Here is a 27,024-nt window from a genome sequence, read left to right on the forward strand (position 1 = left end):
TGGTTGTGATGGGAAATGCACCATCTGGAGTGGATTCAATGACAACTTTCCAAAAAATATTTGCAGATCAATGGAGAAAGTGAAGAGTGGACCTAACCAAACAGCAAATAGGACCGTTTTAGCTCAGGAAACTTGGTGGATATGACGAGTTCGACTGAAGGGTCTGTTTCTGTGCTGTATATCTCCACGTCTCCTTCAATATGCCCTGAGTCAATGAAACCACTGGAAACATTCAAGCCATTTAAACCAAGAGGGAAATACCATTCTACACCTCCTCGAAATGTGAAATGAATGTTGTTCTTAGTGAATAATGCATGAAACAGAAAGTTGGGCGAGATTTCAGGGGAGGTGCTTGAATTAGCTCTCCAACCCTCTCTGACAAATTCAAGGAGGATGTTGGTAGAGGCCATGAATGTGGAAACATCGATCATTTTTGTCACGTTAATGATAATGGAAGGTGCAGTCATAGGTGGACAGGCCAGTGAGCAGAACATTTGGTACACTTACCTTCATTGGTCAGTGCACTGAACATAAGTGTTGGGAGGTCATGTTACAGCTGTACAGAATTTTGGTGAGGCCAGTTTTGGAATACTGTGTTCAATTCTGGTCTCCCTGCTATAGGAAAGATGTTTTTAAACTTCAAAAGATACAGAAAAGATTTACAAGGATGTTGCCACGTTTGGAGTATTTGATATATAGAGATAGGCTGAGTAGGCTGGGGCTAATTCCCTCGAGCATCAGAAGGTGAGGGGGTGACCTTATACAGGTTTATAAAATCAGGAGGAGCATGGAGAGGGTGCAAAGCCAAGGCCCCCCTCCTCTGCAAGTACGGGAGTCCAAAACTAGAGGGCATAGGTTCAGGGTGAGAGGGGAAAGATTTAAAAGGGAACGAAAGAGCAACTTTTTCACACAGAGGGTGGCGAGCGTATGGAGTGAGCTGCCAGAGGGAGTGGTGGAGGCTGGTACAATTACAACATTTTAAAGGCATCTGGATGGGTACATGAGTAGGAAAGGTTTGGAGGGATATGGGCCAAGTGCTGGCAGATGGGATTAAATTAGGTTAGGAGATCTGGTCGGCATGGACGAGTTGTACCGAGGTGTCTGTTTCCGTGCTGTATATTTTGATGACTCTAAGATCACATGTTGTTAGACAAACCTACCATGAGGAGAAAGATTCTCATAGTTTACTCTGTCTAGGCCTCTCATAATTTTGTATATGTCAAACAGATTCCCCTCAGCTTTGTCTGCTCCTATCCAGTCTCTTCTCATGCCTAAGATTTCCCATTGTGGGCAACATCCTGGTGAATCTCCATTGCACCTTTCTCCAGCGCAATCACAACCTTCCAATCGTATGGCAACCAGAACTGCACTCCAGTTATGGCCTAGCCAATGCTTTGCTTGCTCCCATATTCTACATCCTGGCTAATGAAGGCAAGCATTCCGTATACTTTCTTCAGCACCCCGTCTATCTGTGCTGACACACAGACCCGACAGCGCAAGTTCAAGGTGAGGAATAAGCGGTTTAGAGGAAATCCGAGAACAAGGGTGGTAGAAATATGGAATACATTGCCGGAGGGGGTAGTGGAGGCAAGATTGAAGCAACATCTGGATGAGCACTTGAAATGCCAGGCCACAGTAAAATATGGACCCAAGTGCAGGGAAATGGGATGAGTACGATTTGGTTTTTGATCAACATAAACTTGATGGGCTGAAGGCCTGTTTCTATGCTGAATGGCTGTATGACTAAGGGAAATATTCAGCCATTCGGCCCATCGAGTCTACTCTGTCATTCGATCGTGGCTCATCAAAGCAGCAGAGTGGCTCAGTGGTTAGCACTGCTGCCTCACAGCATCAGGGACCCGGGTTTGATTCCACCCTCAGGTGACTGTCTGTGTGTAGCTTGCACATGTTACTGTGGGTTTCCTCCCACAGTCCAAAGATGTGCAGGTTAGGTGGATTGGCCATGGGAAATGCAGGGTTATAGTTATAGGGTACGGTGGTGGGTCTGGGAGAGCTGGCCTTCAGAGGGTCGGTGTGGACTCAATGGGCCAAATGGCCTGCTTCTACACTGTAGGGATTCCGTGATTCTATTCTGATATGAACCCCTTTCTCTTGCCTTCTCCCCATAACCCTCAATCCCCTTATCAATCAAGAACCTACCTTACTCAGTCTTGAAGACAATGAATGACTTGCCTCTATAGAATGAGTTCCATACATCCATCCCACTCTGGTGGAAGAAATTCCTCATCCTCTCAGTTATAAAGGGCCGTCCCTTCACTCTGAGGCTAAGCCCTTGGGTTCTAATCTCTCCAACTGCTGGAAAAATCATCTCAGTGTCCATTCTATCCAGGCCTCTCCGTAATCTGTAAGCTTCAATCAGATTCCACTCCCCCAATCCTTCTAAACTCCAAGTACAGATCCAGAGTCCTCAACCCTTTCTCGTTTGACAAACTCTTCGTTCCCGGGATCATTTTTGTAAACCTCTTCAATGCCAGCAGATCCTTTCTTAGATACAGGACCCAAAACTGCTTACAATATCCCAAAGGCAATCTGACCAGAATCTTACACAGCCTCAAGAAATACATCTCTGCTCTTGCATTCTAGCCCTGTCAAAATTAATATTAACATTGTATTTGCCTTCCTAACTGTCAACTGAATTCATGTTAACATTAAGTGAATCCTGAATTCGGACGCCCAAGTCCTTTGTATTTCAGATTTTCGAAGACTATTTTCTAAATGGGGAAAGGCTATGCCTCTATTCATCCTACCAAGTGCATAACCTTGCTATCCTACATTGTATTCCATCTGCCTCTTCTTTGCCAACTCTCCTAGTCTTTCTGCAGCTTCCTCAGCACTACCTGTCCCTCCAGCTATCTTGCTGTCATCTGCAAACTTTGTAACAATGACCTTAGCTCTTTTGTCCAGATCATTAATGTAGAACATGAATAGTTCTGACCCCTGCAGAACTTCACTAGTCTCTATTAGAACATTACAGCACAGTACAGGCCATTCAGCCCTCAATGCTGCGCCATCCTGTGAAACCAATCTGAGGCCCATCTATTCTACACTATTCCATTCTCATCCATATGTTTATCCAATGACCATTTAAATGTCCTTAAAGTTGATGAGTCCACTACTGTTACAGGCAGGGCATTCCATTCTCTTACTACTGAGAAAAGAACCTACCTTTGACATCTATATCAACCAGCCCTCAATTCAAAGCTATGTCCCCTTGTGCTCGCCGTCACCATCTGAGGAAAAAGGCTCTCCTTGTCCACCCTATCTAACCCTCTGATCATCTTTATGTATCTATTAAGTTACCGCTTAATTTTTTTTTCTCACGGCAACAGCCTTAAGTCCATCAGCCTTTCCTCCATACTAGGCAACATCCTGGTAAATTTCCTCTGAACCCCTTCCAATGCTTCCTATAATATGGCGACCAGAACTGTACGCAATACTCCAAGTGCGGCCACACCAGCGTTTTGCCATCTTGAAAAAGATCCCTTTATCCCCACTGTCTTCTGCCAATCCTCTATCCATGCCAGTATCTTGCTCCTGACATCATGGACTTTTCTCTTATTTAGCAGCCTCCTGTGCGGCACCTTGTCAAAGGCTTTCTGGAAATCCAAATAAATCACACCCACTAGCTCTCGTTTGTGTGACTTATCTATTATCTCCTCAAAAGAATTCTAACTGATTTATCAGACATGGGCTCCGTTTGATAAAACTGTGCCAACTCCGCCCTATTTTGCCATGCGTTCCCAAGTAATCCACAATCATAGCCTTAATAATGATCACCACACCAATGCCTCCACTTGTTCCTCAGCTATCGCCTTCAGAACACTGAGGTATGGTCCATCTGGTATTTATTCACCCTCAGACCTTTTAACTTCCCTGGTATCATCATCTTAGTGATGGCCACTGGACTCAACTCTGTCCCTGAATCTCTCGAAGTTCTGCTATGCTACTGGTGCCTCCCAATCATCACTTGTCAGTGACCGATTAAATAAACTAACCCATGGAGTTAAAACAGTCAAACACATGTTAAGTTGGGATGCAGACTTTACGACAAATCAACTGATCTGTGCACACAGCTTGCAAACACACAGCAGTCTGTCAGGCAGAGTCGCAATATTGTACGCACATAGCATACAATGATTAAAGGTGAACTCTCTTAAAGGCAAGGTACACATTCAACAGCAATCACACAAATGGGCCAGGAGTCTGACCAGCAGCAGAATTTCAAATGTTTGTAATCCTGTGATACACCAAAGTCCTGAATGAGAAAACAAACCTTCTGTACAATGTACACAGACCAGTGAAAGTGGAGACAGCACTAAGTAAAGCATATCCTGTCTCAGTTTTATTAAGTAGGCCATGGAGTATAAGAAAGAGGAGATATGCTGACCTCGTACGAGACACCTATCAGACCTCAGCTGGTATGTGCATTTTAGGGAATATGGGAACATCCTGGAGAGTGCAGAATAGTTTACAAGAATGGTTCCAGAAATGAGGAAGTTCATTTACGAGGAGAGGTTGAAATCTGAGAGGAGATTTGATAGAGGTTTTCAAAATCGCGAGTGTTGCACAGAATGAACAAGTTGAGTGTATAGATTTAAAGTGACTTGCAAATGAAGTGAGGGGGATAGGAAGAACATTTATTTTTAAACCACCCAGCGAGTAGTTAGGGTCTGGTAAGCACTGCCTGGAAATGTGGTGGAGACAGGTTCAATTGAGACATTCCAGGGCACTGGGTGGTTATTTGGATGGTACGGGATATGGGGAAAAGATTGGCACTGAGTAAGTAGAAGCCAATTGGTCGTCTTCAGCACCGTAACAATTCTGTGATGGTGAGAGTGTTGACTTCTCTTTGTATTTTTGATCAAAACCTTTTGGTGTTCCCATTCGCGAGAGTCAGGAACCCACCTGAACCATTCACCGTCAGGGGCTCGTGACCTCGTGTGATCACCAAATTCTTTACCCCCTGAACTCCCGGGGCCGCTCTGCCCCCCCAAACTCTCACCCCTTCCACCTGAGCAACCACCATCCCTCTTCCACCAGCCCCTGCCTAACTCCCCACATTTAAAACATCCCCTGCAACGCTTGCCAGTTCTGCAATTTTCTCAAAAACGTCATCAAATCATAGACCTGTATAGTACAGGAGGAGCCGTTTGGCCCATCGAATCTGTCCCACCAAAAATACACTACTACCCACAATAGTTCCACTTTCCTGCACTATGCCTTGGATGAATACTTGAAGTGTCAAAACACATTTTAAAATGGTTGTGAGGTTTTCGGTCTCAATTACCCATCCAGGGAGCGCATTCCTGGCTCCCACCATCCGCTGGGTGAATCCAAAATCCTCAAATTCCTCCTAAACTTGCTTTTCACTTGAAAAGCATGCCCCCTTGTTCTCAATCCTTCACATTAAGGGGGACAGCTATTTTCTAGTCACCCTGACCATGACTCTTATAACTTTAGACATCTCTGTTAGGTCCCCTCTCAGCCTTCTCGGCTGTAATGAAGGTAACCCAGAGCTTATTCAGTCCCTCTTCATTGCTGACTTGCTCCATCCCAGGCAACGTTCAGGTGAACCGTCTCGGTAATCCCAGCTCTAATGAGCTAACATTGAATCTACATGACTCTTCAGAGTTATCTAGAGAGTTAGCTTGCTCTCTCTCCACGCATGCTGCCTGACCTGCTGTGATTTCCAGCATTTTGCCTTTCCTGCTAAAAACAAATGTCCCGTCTGCCTTCTTAACTACCCTCTCATCTAGTCTTTCAGGGATCTGCAGACGTGCAGCCAAGATCCCTGTGCTTCCTAGTCCTGCCATTCATCGAGTACTCCCTTATCTTACTCCCTTTTCTAAAGTACATCACCTCACATTAATCAGGGTTGAATTCCATCTGTGCTGAAAATATTTTGCTGGAAAAGCGCAGGTGGTCAGGCAGCATCCAAGGAGCAGGCGAATCGACGTTTTGGGCATGAGCCCTTCTTCAGGATTCCTGAAACGTTGATTCGCCTGCTCCTTGGATGCTGCCTGACCTGCTGCGCTTTTCCAGCAACACATTTTCAGCTCTGATCTCCAGCATCTGCAGTCCTCACTTTCTCCCCTGAATTCCATCTGTCACTGATCTGCCCTTTGACGGATCAGTTTATGTTTCTTGTAAGCTGTTTACTTAGGGGCGATACAGTGGCTCAGTGGTTAGCACTGCTGCCTCACAGTACCAGAGACCTGGGTTCAATTCCAACCTCAGTCAACTGTGTGTGGAGTTTGCACATTCTCCCAGTGTCTGCTTGGGTTTCCTCCAGGTACTCTGGTTACCTCCCACAGTCCAACTGATGTGCAGGTCAGGTGGGTTGGAAATGTTATACTGCCCATAGGATCCAGGGATGTGCAGGGCAGCTGGATTAGCCATGGGAAATGCAGAGTTACAGGGCTACAGAGCTAGAATCCATAGAATCCCCATTCGGCCTGACAAGTCCACACCGACTCTCCGAAGAGTAACTCACCCAGACCCATTCCCCTAACCTATTACCATACATTTACCTCTAACTAACGCACCTAACCTACACAATTTTAGCAGGGTCTGGGTGGCATGCTCTTCAGAGTGCCAGCATGGACTCAATAGGCCAAATGGCCTGCTTCCACACTCTAGGGATCCTATGCTTTTTGAGCTCCCCCCTTGCATTTCCAATGCTCCTCTGGGGCCTCCATTGTTTTGCTCCCTCTGCACCTGTTATACATTTTTCTTTTCCTTTTTCCTGGAAATCTTCAAAAACAAAAGCAATTCATCAATCATTTACGTTTGAGAAGCTGCTCCCCGCTCCTTGCTTGCTGGCTCTTCGCCCACTGCAGTTGGAAATGTCCCTGTTTATGCCACAGTAGTTCTGTGGAATACACACTAAAATAAGACGACAACAGAAAACTCGTGTTGCAGGCAATTGTTTTAAAAGAGCCTGTTTTGCATGACGTGTTCAACTGAACAGAGCCTTGACCCTTGCAGCAGGGAAACATTAGCAACATCCCTACACAACAATACTTACAAAAGGCAGTGGACCCTGACAACACTCCAACAATAATACTGAAGACTTGCGCCCTAGAACTAGTCATGTCCCTCGCCAAGCTGTTCCAGTACGGCTACAGCACTGGCATCCGCCCACCAATGTGGAAAATTACATTCAGGACGTGCCTGGGCAAAAAGAATGATAATGTGGAAAACTCCCTAGATATGTCCTGTGCACAAAAAAAAACTCAGAATAAGACCAAACCATTCCAAATTTAAATGGGGAGGCAATGGTCTAATGATATTATCAATGGACTGCTAATCCAGAGACCCAGGTAATATTCTGGGGACCCAGGTTTGAATCCCTGATGGTGGGATTTGAATGCAATAAAATTCTGGAATTAAGAGTCTAATCATGACCACGGATCGACGTGTTAGAAAAATCCATCTGCTTCACAATTCTCCTTTAGTAAGTAAACTGCTGTCCTGATGAAGGGCTTATGCTCGAAACGTCGAATTCTCTATTCCTGAGATGCTGCCTGGCCTGCTGTGCTTTGACCAGCAACACATTTTCAGCTGTGATCTCCAGCATCTGCAGACCTCATTTTTTACTTAAACTGCTGTCCTAACCTAGTCTGGCCTACATGTGACTCCAGACCCACAGCAATGTGGTTGACCCTTCAACGACCCTCTTGACAACCAAGCAATAAATGCTGGGCTTAGCCAGCGACGCCCTCATCCTGTGAAAGAATAAAAAAAACCTTGCTAATTATCACTCCCTAGTTCAAGATGGCAGCTCACCATCTGAAAGGCAGAAGGGCAACACATTTAACCATCCAATATAAGCATCCTGTGACAGTATAAGCCAGCCACTCGATCTTGGAGATTCTGCACACCATCGCCTGGTCCATTCAACTCAGAGCACCCACAATGCAATGCAGGCTGCTATCACCCCCTCATGTGTTTCCCACCCCTCAATTCAACAGCAGTGTATTTTCATCAAATCCCCGGCAGGGGCCGTGTCAAGGGTTACGAGAAGGACTCATTAGCAGTTGAAGGAGAAAGAAAGGCAGGCAGAGGGGAGGAGTGTGAAAAAAACATGGAGAAAGAGTGGAGAAAGGAAAATGCTTTCATTTAATTGTTATTTTTCGCTCAGGATGCTCCAAAGTACCATTGCACTGGCTGCAACGAGTGTCGTCGCCTAGGAATTACTGTACAAGGACTGATGGATATCAATCTAGTTTGCTTTTGAGCCTTCTTGGAGAAGCACTATACAATATCGGAGTTGTTGATTAATATTCACAATTATAAATCTCCACCAATGTACATTAAAAAAACATAAGGTTTTTCTTCTCAACCCGTCACCCTCCATAAACCTCTCAGGGCCTTCCAAATGGTTCAGCTAGCCGCACCATTAGTGTTCAAATTGGCTGCAATCTCAAGTCACGCAAGGACCGCAGCCTTCATGCTATAAAACACTTAGCACAAAGTGAGGCCTCATTAAGTTACTGACAAAAGCAAGAATATAGTCAATCATCTGCTAAAAGTGCCTTGTTGGCGTACTAATTTGGAAACGGGTGATCAATTCGGGGCGTTCACGTCAACTGGTTCCAACTTGAGTGGAAGGTACACGTGCACGTGCAGATCCCATTGGCTACATACAAGAGTTTCCTTCTAAAACTAACCTAGTGTGACGACTGCGAATTCTACATGCTGAGTATCATTGCTCCAGTGCACCTTATGACCAAGACATGCAATTTAAGAAACAATTCCATTTGTCACCTCTATTTGCATTCCACTCCCAGCACCCTTGCATTTTTCTCTCAGTCTCTTCAGGATTTGAGTGGGGTCTTCTTTCCTCGCTGCACAATTTGCTTGGACTGACCACCCCCACCCCCCAACCCCGCACACATCCACCCAAGAGCTAAGGCCATGCTTTCACTCTCCACCTACTAATCTAGGTCAACAGGATCAAACTCCATTAGGGATTGCAGGAGCAAAGTCTGTGGCATATTCCTCCATTATGAAATCAGCCTCAGGAGTGGTGGCTTTGGAACAAACAATCATTGAACACTAAGAACCCAGCTGGCTCACCAACGTCCCGCAGGGAAGGACGCGGCCATCCTTACCTGGTCTGGCCGAGATGTGACTCCAGACCCAGGGCAATGTGGTTGATTCTTAACTGCCCTCTGAAATAGTTCAGCACATTCAAGGATATCTTGGGTTGCCATTGACTGCAATGCCAGCATTGCATGAAAGAATTTTAAAAGCGGTTGATGCTGCCGCTAATGAATAAACCATAGGGCTGCCCCCTCATCAGGAACAAGCAATCGGCGGTGGTTTAACCTGAAGGTTACGCCGACTTGTTTCATCAGCTTCTTTCGCGATCTCAGGACATTCCAATGCGTTTCGCAACCACAGGGATAGGAGTAGACCGCTCAGCCCGACAAGCCTATTCCACCATTCGATGAGACTCTGGCCAATATTTTGACCAACTTCATTGACGTGATTACGGCCCATATCCCTTAACGCCTTTCTTTACAAAACTTTATCTGAGATTTAAAATTTATAACTGATCTAGCACATGCGTGGAATAGAGTTCCAAACATCTACCACCTTTGTATGTAGAAGTGCTTCCGAACATCTCTCCTAAACGGTTTGGCCCTAATTCTCAGACTATTCTCCCTAGTTCTAGAATCGCCAAGTAGTGGAAACAGTTAACCCGCCCTGTCTTTTCCTGTTAATATTTTGAAGACCTTTGATCAGATCGTTCCTTAACCTTCCAAGTTTTAGAGAAAGCAGGTCTAATTTGGGCAATCGCGCCACATAAGTCAATTCCTTAAGTCCAGGCATCATTCTTGTAAACCCACATTTACTCCCTCCAAGGACAATACATCCTTCCTGAGGTGAAACTAGTGAAGTACCTTTGAGAGGTGATTGTTGTTGTACCTTTGGGATATGCACGACTGGAACATGAAATGGATGCAACATCGATAGCCATAGAGTGGGCAGAATTGAACATGGAGGGTCTCACCTGCCAGATGGAAGACCAGCAGCAGCCCCAAGCCTCGTCTGTCTCTGAATAAAGACCCTATTAAACAGCATTACATTTCTCTCAAACGCAGGAACCTGGGGGCACAACTCAAGCCTCCAGGAACTGTGGGCCAGATAGTGACCTATCCAATGCTCACTAGTGCCACTGGCAGCGGTGGCTGCTGCCAGTAGTGCACCCACCAGAAGCCAATGCTCGAGAGATCCTGATCACTCGAGGGAGAGGGCAAGATGGGACTCATGGGCAAGAGGTGTCTAAGCAATGGGAGATTAGAAGGGCTTAGGGAAAGGGGAGAAGAGGGTGACTGTCACAATCATCTCACTCCCTGACACCAGCTCCTTGATCGAGTAGACTGCCTATAAACAAGTCCCACAGACTCCCCTTCCGCCCCCTCACCAATCACAATCGTATTCCAGAACCCTTCATGTAAACCCAAAACACTGTTCAGTCTCCTTGCTTGGCAACCCCCTGTCCAACCACAAGGGGGCAAGATCCCGAATTAATTGCCTCCTTACGATTAGTATCAGAACAGACTGCCTATCTGACCTAGCTTGCAGTTTTCCCAAATTATGCCCTTTTACTTATTAGTTCATAAGTTTTAAAAATCATATTTTACATCACAAATGCCCTAGATTTCAATCAGGCAGAAGCCAGAAGTTAACAGCATCTTCATCTTGCACCCTGACACCTGAATAAGTACCCACCAAACCTCAACTAGACTGGCATCACATTTCATATGTGCAATTTACACATTTGAAAATGATGCCCAGGGTGATCAGTGTGCCAACAGAGGGGTGACACTACAAAACATTCCGCACAGTCAGTGGTTATAATCTGGAAATTTGCGGCCCGAAAATATTAGAGGCAGGTTTCATCTTGACCTGCGAGCTGAAAAAGGCAGCAACATACAGGGTGACAGGATAAAAAACAGAGCTGGGAGTTGGCACAAGGTGAAATACTCCTACAGAGAGCCAGTGCTAACAAAATGGGCTGAATGGCCTACTTCCATTCTCTAATTCTAATCATCACAACTGCTTCATCTGGTCACTCTCACTTTAAAAAGTACTTAATTGGCTTTAATTCTGGTGCACAAAACCTGCAGAAGTTGTAAAATCTATTCTATAAATGCAAGGCACTCTGCATTCTAACCATGAGGCTCCTGGGCTGACAACCATTTTAATGCACAATACATATTATTTCCTGTATGACAAATAAAAAGCTTCCTAAATCCAAGCCTCATGCAAAAGTTCAAACGCTGCACTCAAATCACACCAAGAGTTAAAGTCCTCTCAATTCCTCAGTTCCAATTGTTGAGCAATGTGCAATTCACTTCATTATCTCAGCCAAGACAAGGCAGGTTTAAACACCACTCTCACACCCTTACAGTGAAAAAAGAAGTCTTGCTGACAAGTCAAATAGAGAACTTGTAGAAGATTAGTCTCATATATTAGAATCCTTCTCGTAGTTAATACTTTGTAAATGTGGATAGAATTGGATATCCACTTCTGAACTGGGCTGAGACAAACAGAAAGGTATTCCGGATACGATTCAGGGAAGAAAGGCCTCAGAACTCAACTACAGATTTCAATCCCTCGGTCAGAAATTGTTCACACTAAAATTCACTCCACACCCTCTGTAAATGCTACAATACCGGTTACTGTACATGTGCACTCATATAGGACAGGTCAGGGGAGCTGCAGTACTCAAGTGAGGGGGGGGGAATTCAGCGAGAAGGATTAAAGGGATCTTCAATTTTCATCTTGCGCCAAAAATGACCTCCCCGTTAAAGTTGGTGACACAGTTTCCTGGAACTGTCATTTCTCTGTCAGCTGGTGTAGCATTCACAGGACCAATAAGCCCCTGTCAGGAAGGGTAGTCACACAACATGGTGGCTCAGTGGTTAGCACTGCTGCCTCACGGCACCAGGAACCTGGGTTCGATTTTAGCCTCGGGCAACCGTCTGTCTGCGTTTTCTCCGGGTGCTCCAGATTCCTCCCACAATCCAAAGATGTGCAGGTTAGGTGGATTGGCCACACTAAATTTCCACACTATGTTCAGAGATGTATAGCTAGTTGGAATGTGGGGAATGTAGGGTTATGGGTTGGGCAGGGGGGTTGTGGTGGTGGTTCTGGGTAGTATAGTCTTCAGAGGGTCACCATAACCTCGATGGGCCAAAATGGCCTGTTTCCACACTGTAGGAATTCTAATGACGGGTGTTTTTTCCCCACTCCATTCATTCACGAAATGTGGAAATCACTAGCTGGGTCAGCATTTACCTTGAGGAAATGGTGATGCAGGGTTGAATGATATTAAGCAGGATTGTATTCAGTGCCACTTAATTCATGGGGAATCTCATTACACTGGAGTGTAACATGTATTGTCTCGTGCTCTCGGGAGATGTAGCAGAGGTTAAAATACAACTCATTTGCAAAATTGTCTCTATTTCTTGATATTAGGAAAATTGACTCTTGATTAAATGACACTTGATCATAGCTCGTAGCAGAGTTCTCTTTCAATTCTCCACATATTACCCTTTTAAATCAAAGTTCACAATTACAACAAACATACATCACCCAAACATGAACTGGAATGCCTGCATAGGTGTGGTTTTCTGTGGCCCATGGTCACCAGTGTCAATTATATCAAAGGCTGCTTGGTTTATTGTTAATTCTCGTGCAGTCCTAACTTATGATGATCCAGTAATTCCAGAAAGTGTACACACACGCACAAAACGCAAGGAAAACTGTTCAGCTTTGAAAATATTACACTATCATTTTCTGCCATAAAGCCAAAACATCACCCCCTCAAATGGTCAATGCTACTTCCGCAACATTTGCGTGCGCCATTCCCTAGTTCCAGACAGATCCGGAGCTCACACATTTCATCATTACACCACTCTCAAATAGTGTCTTCAAAACAGTCACAGGAGGTTAACCAGAGTAAAACTGACACTGGGGCCTGAGAGGAAATATTAGAACAGATTGGACAAAGAAGTAGGTTTTAAGCAGTGACTACAGTTTGGCAAGCTCTAACAAAACAGGGATCAAGCAAATCCCTAGAAGCGTATAAAGGCAGCAGGAGTATACTGAAAAGGAAAATCAGGAGGGCAAAAAGGGGACATGAGATAGCTTTGGCAAATTGAGATAAGGAGAATCCAAAGGGATTCTATAAATATATTGAGGGTGAAAGGGTAACTAGGGAGAGAATAGGGTCCCTCAAAAAACAGCAAGGCAGCCTTTGTGGGGAACCACAAGAGATGGAGGAGATACTAAACGAGTATTTTGTATCATTGTTTAGCGTGGAGAAGGACATGGAAGATACAGATTAGATTAGATTCTCTACAGTGTGGAAACAGGCCATTCCCCTACCCTACATTTATCCCTGACTAATGCTCCTAACATGAAGGGCAATTTTGTATAGCCAATTCACCTGACCTTCACATCTTTGTGATTGAGAGAGGAAACCGGAGCATCCAGAGGAAACCCACGCAGACACAGGGGGAATGTGCAAACTCCACACAGACAGTTCGGAATCGAACTCAGGACCGTGGTGCTGTGAGGCAGCTGTGCTAACTACTGGGCCACCGTGCCGCCTGTAGAATGGAGGGAAATAAATAGTGACATCTTTAAAAATGTCCATATTGCAGAGGTGGTGTTGCTGGACATTTTAAAATGCAGAAAGGTGAATAAACCTCAGAGACATGATCAGGTGTACCCTAGGGCTCTGTGGGAAGTTAGGGAAGTGATTGCTGGGCCCCTTGCTGAGATACCTGTGTCATTGTTAGTGAGGTGCCAGAAGACTGGAGGGTCCCACTGTTTAAGAAAGGTGGTAAGGAAAAACCAGGGAAATATAGACCAGTGAGCCTGACGTCAGTAATGGGCAAGTCGTTGGAGGGGATTCTGAGGGGCAGGATTTGCATATACTTGGAAAGGAAAGGACTGATTAGGGATAGTCAACAAAGCTTTGTGCGCAGGAAATTGTGTCTCAATAACTTGATTGAGTTTTTTGAAAAGTGACAAAAAAGGATTGATGAAGGTGGTGGAAATTATCTACATGCACCTCAGCAAGGCTTTTGACAAGGTTCCACACTGTAGGCTGGTGAGCAGGGTTCGTTCACATGGAATACAGGGGAAGCATGTCATTTGGATACAAAGTCAGCTTGAAGGTAAGAGACAGAGGGTGATAGTCGAAGGTTGTTTCTCCGACTGGAGGACTGTGACCAGCAGTGCCGCATAGGTCACCGTCTTATTTTTGACTTTTTGTAATTATCTCTCTGCCTTAATCGGGTCATAGCTCATCCCTTTACTTGCTATTCAGCTGTTGACACTTTACTCACACCACCTGACACTTTTGAACACATGCAGAGGCTTGTTATTCAGGCTGTCAACACTTCACTCACCAGTTGTACTATCTTTTGACACTCTTCATCACTTGGAATTATCTTGCAATTATCTCTCTGGCTATATATTCTGTGCCTGTGCACTTCCCTCCACTTCCATCTGATAAAGGAGCAGCACTCCGAAAGTTTGTCGTTTCAAATAAACCTGTTGGACTATAACCTGGTGTCATGTGACTTCTAACTTGGTCCACCCCAGTGTAACACCAGCACCTCCACACCATCTCTGCGATAGGAACAATATTGTTAAGCTCAAAAAATTGCAAAAAATATTTGAAAGGATGCTGTTGGAATTGGAGGGTTTGAGCCACAGGAACAGGATGTATATGCCGGGGCTATTTACCTGGTAGCGATGAAGGCTAAGGGGGTGACCTTACAAAATCATGCAAAGGTCTTTTACTCAGGGTAGGGGAACTCAAAACTAGAGGAAGTTGGTTTGGGTGCGAGAGGGGCGAGATTGAAAAGGGAGCTGAGTGGTAACTTTTCTGTGCAGAGGGTCGTGAGTGCATGGAAGAAACTGCCAGAGGAAGCGGTGCAGGCTGGTACAACATTTAAAAGGCATTCTGGATGGGCACATGAATGGGAAGAGTGGGGTGGCACAGTGGCTCAGTGGTTAGCTGCCTCACAGAGCCAGGGACCTGGGTTCGATTCCTGCCTCGGGTGACCGTCTATGTGGGTTTCCTCCGGGTGCTCCGGTTTCCTCCCACAGTCCAAAGATATGCCGGTTAGGTGATTCGGCCGTGCTAAATTGCCCATAGTGTTAGGTGCATTAGTCAGGGGCAAATATAGGATAGAGAATGGGTCTGGGTGGGTTACTCTTCGGAGGATCGGTGTGGACTTGTTGGGCAGAAGGGCTCGTTTCTATACTGTAGGGAATCTAATCTAGTCAAAGTTTGTAGAGATATGGGCCAAGTGCTGGCATGGGGACTAGATCAGTTTGAGATATTGAGACAGCATGGATGAGTTGAACCAAACAGTTTGTTTCTGTGCTATACGACTCTGTGGGGAAATTTGCTATGCGAGAAAACACAATTGTGAGATAATTTCACTGCTGACCATTTTGGCAGGAAGAACGAAGAGTGAGGGATTACAGAAATCGGAGATGCAAAGGGATCTGGATTTCTGAGGTTTTCACAAAGACGTACAACCAAAGTTCTGTAGGCCGTGAGAGCAGCAGCTCCAGGATACTATCCATTAATTCCCGGCTTTGGAAGTTGCTGCCACAGGCCGGTCTCCGAGGCCTACACAGCCAGATAGAATATTAGAGAGATAGCTGACAGCTACAGCAAATAATGAAGAAAACTTGTACAATATTACAATTTATCACAAAGGAAACAGAGTCCGAAAGCAAAGAGGTTTTTAGATCCTCTGCAGTGTGGAAACAGGCCCTTTGGCCCAACCAGTCCACACCAACGCTCCAAAGGGTAACCCACCCAAACCCCATTTCTTTTTGACTAATGCACCTAACACTATGATTAGATTACTTACAGTGTGGAAACAGGCCCTTCGGCCCAACAAGTCCACACCGACCCGCCAAAGCGCAACCCACCCATACATTTACCCTTCACCTAACACTACAGGCAATTTAGCATGGCCAATTGACCTGACCTGCACATCTTTCTGATTGTGGGAGGAAACTGGAGCACCCGGAGGAAACCCACGCAGACACGGGGAGAACATGCAAACTCCACACAGTCAGTCGCCTGAGGCGAGAATTGAACCCGGGTCCCTGGTGCTGTGAGGCAGCAGTGCTAACCACTGTGCCACCCCATGGAGTTACACAGGGTACTGGTGAGACTACACCTGGAATACCGTGGACAGTAGTGGTCTCTTCATTTAAGGAAGGAAAGATGCAGTTCAGAGAAAGTTTACAAGACTAAATGGGCAGATTGTCTTGTGAGGAATAGTTGAACAGGAATAGGCCTGCACTACTGCTTAAAAACAAAGGGTAGCCTATTTAATAGAGGGAGGAGGTGAAATTATATTTCCTCAGAGGGTTCAGTGTTTTCAGAACTCACTTCCTGGTGGAGAGAGCAATCTTTGAATATTTTCAAGGCAGACGTGAATAGATTCTTATGAAGCAAGGGGAGGAGTCAAAGGTTAATCAGGGCAAGGCGTTTTGAGGTTACAATTAGATCAGCCATGAACAGGCTCAAGGGGCTGAATGGCCTACTCTGGTTTGTAAAAGAGAAAGTCGGAGGCAATTGAAAACATTACGACCCTGGTAACAGAAAGACAGTGGCAAATGAAGGGATTGTAACACACAAGGCCATATCTAGAGGGACACATTCCCAGAGGCCTTCAGGAGGTTATAGAGCTCTTCAAGGGTGAGGCCATGCAGGAGTTTGGACAGGAGAATGAGAAATGTAAAACTGAGGCCTCGCCTCACCAGGAGATACTGTCGAGTCAGCACCTACAAGAGCACTAAGAGTCAGTGACAGTCAGGATTCAGGCAGGACAGCCTTCAAAAGACAGGAAGCTAGTGAATTTGAGATATCTGGCCTGGGATTAACAATATGCATGAGACATACATCTATTTCAGCACATTAAACTGACAATTCTTCACATTTCACTTTAGTCAATTACAAATTACTGATGTTAACAAGACTGGAACCACTGGCCAATTCCAATACAAAATGACTTAATTTTATAGGCTCTTTAGATTGTATTAAAGTAATCAAGAAAGACACAGTGGTTGGCATTACTAGGGGACCTCCTAATTAAACACAAAGGACTCAATACATCGCATCCTGCCTAAATACAAAATGTCCTTAAGTATACAATTAAACTGTCTCCAGAACAATTACGCCAACCTCCCACCCTTCCTCATGGCTTTAGGAATGATATCAATCACATGCTACTGCTAATGGATTAGGCCAGACCGTATACATCAGTAACGGCTTAACTGGTCTACAGGAGGTGGGGGTCTTTCAGCTGACACTCTCCCGCAAGACTCCAGCAATCCCTCAGATGATTATGACAGACCACAGGCACTACTTTGATGAGCAAGGATGATTCCAGCAGTACCCAGCTCAATATTTAATCTGTTGACCAACCTCAAAACAAAACAGACTGATCTTTATCACATTGCTGATTATGGGGTGTTGCTGTGAGCACATTTTCTCTGGTGTTTCCCACAGCCCTCTGAGGACTTGAATGGTGCTACTTAAACAGAAAAAGCATAATCTCTTCATAAACAAAACAAGACAAAGGCTGGTCAAAATGAGAGGTTTTGCAGCTTCTGATAGCCTTCAGTCAGAAATAGTGTGTGTTAAGGACTGTGACATAGTGCTGTGCCACACGGTCAGCCCAGTTGATGCGACTGCACGACAGGCTAAAAAGACGAGACAAATTCATGGAATTATAGTGTGGAAGCAGGCCATTCAGCCCATGGCTTCCACGTTAACCCATCCCATATCCCATCCCTGTAACCGTGCATTTCCCATGGCCAATCCACCTGACTTGCACATCTTTGGACTGTGGGAGGAAACCCCACACAGACACAGGGGGGAACATGAAAACTCCACACAGACAGTCACCCAAGGCTGGAATCGAACCAGAGTCCTTGATGCTGTGAGGCAGCAATGCTAACCACTCAGCCACAACAACTCACATTTGGATAGCACCCTTTAAAATAGGTGCTATTTTAAAATAGCAAAGCACTGTTAAGAGAGGTTTTCAGGTCAGGCGAAAAGGGAGATTCAAAGGACACTCTGATAAGAGGGAAGAGAGGTGCAGGGAGGGAATTTCAGAGTAACACTGTTGGCACAACTATTAATGGTGGCACCAATAACTACAATACCAAACAGGATCAGCAGGATGCCATCTCCTGTGAAAAAAAACACCACTCTTGCACTGAGTGACAGGGACATCAGCAACATTTTAGGAGGCAGTTACATCGTGGTAATCCCATTGGACTGTTAATCCAGGGGCTCAGGCTAATGCTCCAAGGACTGGGTTCAAATCTCACCACGGCAGCTAGTGAGATTTAAATAAAAATCAGTAGATCAGAAATATTAAATTAGGCTCAGTGATTGCAACCATGAAAACTATATTCAACTGTCATTAAAAAACCCATCTGGTCATCTAATACCTTTTAGGGCAATTCACCACCAACTTCTCAAAGGCAATTAGGAACAGGCAATAAATGTCAAGCAGCCAGTGACACCCACTTCCCACAAATGAATACATTTCAAAAATCAGCCATTCTTACATGTCGTCCAGACCAGGTAACTCCAGACCCACGGTAATGTGGCTGACTCTGGTCTGACTCTGACATACCCCAACAAAGTACTCAGGTCAATTCAAGATGGACAACAAATCTTGGTCTTGCCAGGGACCTTCAAGTCATAACAGTATACAGTACAGATCAGGCCCTTCAGCCCATCAAGTCTATACCATCCCACAAGTGAATTAAAAAGAATCTGGATTAGATTCCCTTTTGTTTTGAGATTTCCTATAGTGTAGAAACAGGCCCTTTGGCCCAACAAGTTCACACTGACCACCAAAGAGTAACCCATCCAGACCTGTTCCACTACATTTTACCCCTAACTAATGCACCTAACACTACGGGCAATTTAGCATGGCCAATTCACCTGACCTGCACAGCTTTTGGACTGTGGAAGGAAACCGGAGCACCCGGAGGAAACCCACACAGACTCGGGGAGAATGTGCAAACTCCACACAGAGAGTCGCCCAAGGCTGGAGCCCAGGCCTCTGGGGCTGTGAGGCCAGAGTGCCAACCACTGAGCCACCGAGCTGTTAATGAGATACCTATAGGGATTTCCAGGCTGCTTCTCGTGATCAATGCTTCTTCATTAACTTGACCCTAATTTAAAAAGGAGTTCAACTAGACCCTGCTCCTCCAACTCCAAGGACTCACCTGGGATTACATCCCCAGACCACAATGCCACCTCGCCTCCCTCCCTTATCTCCTGCATGTCGGCACCAAAGACTTGTATTAAATAACCTTCCAGTGACACACCGGGACCCTCAGTGTAGAAGTTCATTCACTGTCTATTTCATTTTCTTAAATAAAGAGTTTCACTGTAAAAGTTTAGTTGGCACCAGAAGACAGAGGTCCACTGAAAATGAAGGGTAATTAGCACATTCTCCAAGCTTTCACAGATCTACAAATTGTCCCTGTTGGGAATTTTGATGGTAGGCAGGATTGTCTTTCTAATCAGTCAGAAACACCAGCCTCAGTCGGTGCTTTTATCTGCATTCCAGTGAGTCGGCTTCACTCCTTGGAACAACAGAAATGGCGATAAGCTTATCACTTCTAAAAGCTTGTGATTTGTTGCTAATTTTCGAAATGAGGCACACTTTCCATTGCAATTTCTTTTACAAATGGAGATGCCATACTTAAGTCATCTTACGAAGTTAGTACTATTAGGAGCGGTTTGGAGTTATGGAGCCACACCGCATGGAAACAGACCCTTCGGTCCAACCCGTCCATGCTGACCAGATATCCTAAATCAATTAGGCCCATTGCCAGCATCAGGCCCATATCCCTCCAAACCCTTCCTATTCACATACCCATCCAGATGCCTTTTAAATGTTGTAATTGTACTGGCCTCCACCACATCCTCTGGCAGCTCATTCCATACATGCACCATCCTCTGCGTGAAAAAGTTGCCCCTTAGATTCCTTTTAAATCTTTCCCCTCTCACCCTAAACCTATGCCCTCTAGCTTTAGACTCCCAAGCCCAGGGAAAGGTCCTTGTCTATTTACCCTATCCATGCCCCTCACGATTTTTATAAACCTCAGCCCTCAGCCTCCAACGTTCCAGGGAAAACAGCCCTAGCCTATTCAGCCCTTCCCTATAGCTCATTTGATTAGATTTAGATTTATCGTCACACGTATAAAAAATACAGTGAAGAGTGTTTTTTTACACGTTATACGCAAAGTATCACCACGCTCCGGTGCCTTGAAACACTGAATACAATGGCAGGCTTTACTGCAATAGAATTCATCTTTCTCTCTTGTTCATCCTCCACTGATCCTCCAGACACTGCTTGACAACGGCCGAGATCTCTGTAACAGGTTCCTGGGACCCCGTTACCAGTCTCTGCCTCTGCCTCAAGGGAGTTGCCCTGCCCTTAGTCACAGGGCTCCAGGTATACATGCAACCCAGCTCTCTTTTCATGTGCAGCATGACATGCCAAAGAGAGAGAGAGAGAAGGAACGTGGACATGATGTGGAGGTGCTGGTGTTGGACTGGGGTGAGCAAAGTTAAAAATCACAGTGCTTCCAAATAAACCTATGGGACTATAACCTGGTGTTGTGTGATTTTTAACGAAGACCGTGGAAGAATTCTGCACGTCACATTTTGATTTCAGCGTACTCTTGATACTTTAACGCACAGTGCATCCATTCCACTCTGTCAGTCACGGGATGATAGAAACAAAAAGGCCATTCAGCCCCTTGAACTGATTCTGCCTTTCATGGCTGATCAGTATCTGGACTCTAATCCACCACCATACAGTCATAGAGATCAACAGCATGCAAACACACCCTTCAGTCCACGGTTCCCTTATGATTAAAAGCCATGACCAACAAAAACCTATCAATCTCAGGCACAGAATTTTCAGTTGAGCAAAACAACATTTTGGGAGAAGCAGCATTCCTGTCATTAACCTCAGATGGTCTACCTATACTCCCTCCTTGTTTCAGGCTCCACTACCAGAGAAAATAGCTTGTCTCTGTCAAAACAATCAAATCCTTGAATCATCATACATGTCTCAATTTGATCGCCCCTTAATCCTCTGTACTTAAGCTTCCCCTTTTCACCCGGCCCTTGTATCTTAACGTGGAAGTGATGGTGGTGTCGCGGTGATGTCACTGGACACGTTGTTTTAGATGCTCAGGTTATCACACTGAGGCCACGGTTCACTTCCCCAATGGCAGCCAGTGGGAATTTATATTCAATTATTAAAACCCTGGAAATTGAAAACTAGTCTCAATGGTGGTTGCCATAAAACAATCACCAATTGTAAAAACCCACCCGGGTCACTAATGCCCTTTATGGAAGGAAACTGCCATACTTACCCGGTCTGGCCTACATGTGACTCCAGACCCACAGCAGTGTGGCTGACAACTGAAAGCATCCTGATGAAGGGCTCTGGCCCGAAACGTCGAATTTCCTGTTCCTTGGATGCTGCCTGACCTGCTGTGCTTTAACCAGCAACATATTTTCAGCTCTGATCTCCAGCATCTGCAGACCTCACTTTTAACTGAAAGCATTGGTCAAGCAAGCCAGAGGGCACTTAGTTCAAGGGACAACTAGGGATGGGTAATGCATTCTGGCCTGGCCAGTGTGAAATAACCTAACCCTGGTGTTATTCTGATCCATCAGCCACTCCAAGGTTAAGATATCTTTCTGGAGGGGGAAGTGCTGAACACAGTATTCCAGATATGGTGTCCTTATGATTCCAAAAGTGCATAAAGCATCCAGGAGGAATCATGAGCTGTTTAGCAATAGCATTACAAGTGATGTCCCTTACCCAAGTCTCTAAATGAGAGTTTTCTAACTGACAAATGAGACATGGATTGTATGTAAATCTGATAAAATTTTGACCAGATTCAGTGAAAACAAGAACACTGCAAGACCACACCCTTGACAGTCAACAGTGTTACCATCACTGAATCCCCCACTATCATCCTGGGGGTTATCATTGACTAGAAACTTCACTGGATTCACCACATAAACAGAGTGGCTACAAGAGGCAGCCAGGGGCTAGGAATACTGTAGTGAGTAACTCACTTCCTGACTCCTCCACCATCTACAAGGCACAAGTCAGGATTGTGATGGAATACTCCTCACTTGCCTGGATGGGCGTAGTCCCAACAACACAAGAAGCTTGACACCATCCAGGACAAAGCAGCTCAGTTGATTGGCACCACATCATCAAGCATCCAATCGCTCCACCACCTATGCCCAGTAGCAGCAGTGTGTACTATCTATAAGATGCACTGCAGAAACTCAGCAAAGATCCTCAGACAGCGCCTTCCAAATCCACGATCACTTCCATCAAGAAGGACAAGAGCAGCAGATATAATGGGAACACCACAATCTTCAAGTTCCCCTCAAAGTCACTCAGCATCCTGACTTGGAAATAGATCGCTGTTCCTCCACGGTCATTGAGTCAAAATCCAATTCCCTTGCCAATGGCATTGTGGGTCAACCCACAGCAGGTGGACTGCAGCGGCTCAAGAAAGCAGCTCACCCCCACCTTCTCAAGGGCAACTAACTAGGGACGGACAATAAATGCTGACCCAGCCAGCAATGCCCACATCCCACAAAATGAATAAATAAAAAGTGCAGATTCGACAAACATACAATAAACTTATCTGTACTTTAAACCTTTTTCACAATTATAAATCTCAAAAAATGCCACTAATTGTAATGTGGGATCCAATAGCTCACTTGGTAGCACAGTGAACACTCCATTTGCAAAACTTGCTGCGACCCAATTGAAGCAGATTCACTGTGGACACTCAATAATGGGCTTCCTGTATTACAGTCAGGCCTGGGATTTGCACTGAAGGACAAACTCAGGCAAGAGAATTTGGAGTTATACAGCACGGAAACAGACTCTTCAGTCCAATTCATCCGTGCCGACCGGATATCCTAAATCAATCTAGTCCCATTTGCCAGCATTTGGCCAATATCCCTCCAAACCCTTCATAATCAAATACCCATCCAGAAGCCTTTTAAATGTTGTTATTGTACCAGCCTCCACTACTTCCTCTGGCAGCTCATTTCATACACGCATCACCCTGTGTGAAAACATTGCCCCTTAAGTCCCTTTTATACTTTCCCCCCCTCACCTTAAACCTATGCCATCTAGGTTTGTACTCCCCTACCTGGGGTAAAGACCTTGTCTATTTACCCTATCCATGCTCCTCATGATTTTACGAACCTCAATAAGGTCACCCCTGAGCCTCTGACACTCCAGGGAAAACAGCTCCAGCCTCTTCCTGTAGCTCAAATCCTCCAAACCCTGGCAACATCTGTGTAAATCTTTTCTGAACCTCTCAAGTTTACCATCTTTGAGATTCCAACGTGGCCTAACCAATGACCTCCCAACTCTTCTACTCAATGCACTGATCAAGAAAGGCAAACATACCAAACACCAGGGGTGGCTCAGTGGTTAGCACTGCTGCCTCACAGCGCCAGGGACCCGGGTTCGATTCCAGCCTCTTCGGGCGACTATCTGTGTGGAGCTTGCACATTCCCCCTGTGTCTGCGTGGGTTTCCTCTGGGTGCTCCGGTTTCCTCCCACAATCCAAAGATGTGCATGTTAGGCGAATTGGCCATGCTAAATTGCCCAGATTGTTCAGGGGTGCCTGGGTTAGGTACATTAGTCAGGGGAAAATATGGGAAAATGGGTCTGGACGAGTTATTCTTCAGAAAATGGGCCAAACGGCCTGTTTCCCCACTGTAGGGAATCTATTTTTAAAAATGTACTGCCTTCACTATCCTGTCTCCCTGTGATTCCACTTTCAATGAAATATGAACATGCACTTGAAGGACTCTTTGGTTATTAACACTTCCCAGGAACTCCTCACTAAGTGTATAAGTCCTACCCTGATTTGCCTTTGTAAAAGGCAGCATCTCATGTTTACCTAAACTCTTTTTGTATTCCTCAGCCCATTTTCCCATAAGATCAAAATCCCATTGTACTCCGAGATACCTTGTCTGAGACAAAGGCATCATTCACAAAACAGACACTGCATAAGAAATCCCCCTCCCCACAAATAAAACTGACCCACAGTCAAAGATTTCTTGCAGCCCAGGATGTACCCCGGTTGAATTAAGCATCAAGGAGTGTCTGTCTGACCAACAGTAGCCGATCAGTCTACGCATTGCACACAGCAAGACAGCGTGGCATGTCAGTAAACAGGACCCTGGCACCCAGTGACTATGGTGCACAGCCATTGCACATGTCCCAGGTACTTTCTCAACCACTCCCCGAGACGCAGAGTTCCCCCTGGTAATCCTGAACAAAGCTCTTCCCCTGACCAAACCAACCAAAACAGAGAGAAGAAAGTGAGGACTACAGCTGCCAGAGATCAGTGTTGAGTGTGTGATACTGCTGGAAAAGCACAGCAGGTCAGGCAGCATCCGAGGTACAGGAGAGTTGACGTTTCGGACTAAAGGCCTTCATCACCCTCTCGGCTCCCAAGCCTCATTCCTGATGAACGTATCTCACCCGAAATGTCGACTCTCCTGCTCCTTGGATGCTGCCTGACCTGCTGTACTTTCCCAGCAGCTCCACACTCTCCACAAACACCAAGTCAGGAGATTTGCTCACAACCTGGTTGTGGGATCTTACTATGTAGATCGAGTGGGCTGCCACTCCTTCCTACACGACCAAGCCTTACAAACACACTTCCTTGGCTCTAATGTGCTCCATGACATGCTGCAATCCGGCCTGGTGCCACACAAATGCTGGTTGCTCTGTATTCCCCATTTTGAACCAATTTAACTCCAATCCCATGCCCTGGCCTGAGAGACACAATTTGGCGTCTAATCAATTCCTCACTCTGCTCTGTTAAGGACAAAATTTCTCCCTCTCTGTGACCCCTAAATGTGTACAAACGGGCCCCATTTCAAACTGGCCTAGAGGGGTTCCATATCTTGCCAAGTACTGTATAACACTGCTCCCCTCCCAATGCTACTAAAACAAAGTTGATACAGTTACTACAAGTCAGACTTCTGCAGTCAAAGGGTGCAGGCCGGCGGGGGGAGATTGGTTTTGTTTTCACTTACAATAGAGAACTGCAAACTGTGAAATTCTAAGTGCAACAATTCTGCCCCCACAGCACACACACACACACACACAACTGCCGCTTGTGAGATTTCCGCTTTCTAAACGTTCCTTGATATGTATCTAATTAATCGGGCTTTTGTGGAGGAGCACTTTGTCCTAAGTCGGGGGTAACGGAGGGGCAAACATTCCCACCTCTCCCCCGCCCCGCCCCCAGCAAACACTCTAAGTGAGGGGGAAGTAATGCCTGTTTAAAACATGGATTTAACCCTGTGCTGTATTGCAAAACCACCTCCACATTTCAATATCATCTCACTTTACAGCCTCCCTTTTTCCTAAAAAAAATAAACAAATCAGACTTCCGACTTTTGCCACAGTCTTGAGTAAGGAAAAGGGGCCTTTGCCTGAACACGCACCACATGCAGTCAGCCGAACGTTGAAAGTTTTGTTCTGCACTTAGAACTCTTGCAGAAGTTTTTTTTTGTTGTGTCAGTTTTAGCTGCAACGCGTTCGGAAGTGGCACTCACCCCAGTGTGCTGATGAAGCCATTGACAGTCCCTTCGGCATACAGGGACACGATGTCCCCAATGTGGAGGAAGCTGGACAGTTTCTCCATTATCTCATCTTACTGAGGCTGAAGGACTCTGCTCCCAGCCCTGTGACTGGACACACCAGAGAGGAGGAGAGCCGCAACAGGACTTGGCTGTCTCCCTCTAACTCTCTCACATACACATACACTCTCTCACTCACACTCACTCTCTTACACTCACTCTCTCTCTCTCTTACTCTTACTCTTACTCTCACACACACTCTCTCTCTCTCTCTCTCTCTCTCTCTCTTTCTGTGAACTCAGCCCAGAGCAGAAACAAACAAACTCAGAACCCACACACACACACCAAAAGTAAAAATGAGACAAAAGCAACAACGCGGAAGTGAGTGGAGGAATGTCATTCAGGACTGGTTACTCCGCCCTCTTTCCTCCCGGCAAGTTCCCACATTGCTCTGATTAACTTCTGCAGCCCACAACTGGGCAAACACACACGTTCACAGGCAAGTCCTGGCCCAACTACAGTTCTGAACCCACCCCAAAACAATAGCGTGCCTCTATTGTTGAGGTTTAACTCTGCCTCTGTCTGGTCCTAGTTATATGAGCATTTCATTTTAAAATTTAGTTAAATATCTCCCAGTCTATCATCGACACCCACGTTCCATGAACAAATGTAGGCCATTCAGCCCATCGAGTCTTTTCTGCTATTCAATGACCTGATAATCCTCAATTTCACTTTCCTCCCCTTGATCTTGTTACTAACTAAGAATCTAAAGAATTCGACAGATTCACAGCCCTCTGGAGGAATAATGTTTCCTCATACGTAATGTGCATCCCCTTTGACATTATGCCCTCTGGACATGGACTCTCCCACAAGAGGAATGATTTGGAGATGCAGGTGTTGGACTGGGGTGTACAAAGTTAAAAATGACACAACACCAGGTTATAGTCCAACAGGTTTAATTGGAAGCACACTAGCTTTCAGAGCGATGCTCCTTCATCAGGTGGTTGTGGAGAACACAATTGTAAGGCACAGAATTTAGAGCAAAAATTTACAGTGTGATGTAACTGAAATTATACATTGAAAAATACCTTGATTAGAACATAGAACATAGAATAATACAGCACAGAACAGGCCCTTCGGCCCTCGATGTTGCACCGACCTGTGAACTATTCTCAGCCCGTCCCCCTATACTATCCCAAAATCATCCATATGCTTATCTGTTGAGTCTTTCATCTGTTCGA

General features: G+C 45.4%; 1 protein-coding gene across 2 annotated transcripts in view; it reads right to left on the reverse strand.

Moving 5' to 3' along the window:
* itpr2 (inositol 1,4,5-trisphosphate receptor, type 2) overlaps nt 1-26,101 on the reverse strand; it is a 266,776-nt gene extending 240,675 nt beyond the window's left edge. For both annotated transcript variants that reach the window (XM_060843021.1, XM_060843020.1), the window contains exon 1: nt 25,760-26,101. In XM_060843021.1, the coding sequence (XP_060699004.1) occupies nt 25,760-25,848 (89 nt within the window). In that variant the 5' untranslated portion in view covers nt 25,849-26,101. The remainder of the gene's footprint in view (nt 1-25,759) is intronic.
* Between the last annotated feature and the right edge of the window lie 923 nt (nt 26,102-27,024).

Source organism: Hemiscyllium ocellatum, chromosome 23 (genome assembly GCF_020745735.1).
Source record: "Hemiscyllium ocellatum isolate sHemOce1 chromosome 23, sHemOce1.pat.X.cur, whole genome shotgun sequence".
NCBI lineage: Eukaryota > Metazoa > Chordata > Chondrichthyes > Orectolobiformes > Hemiscylliidae > Hemiscyllium > Hemiscyllium ocellatum.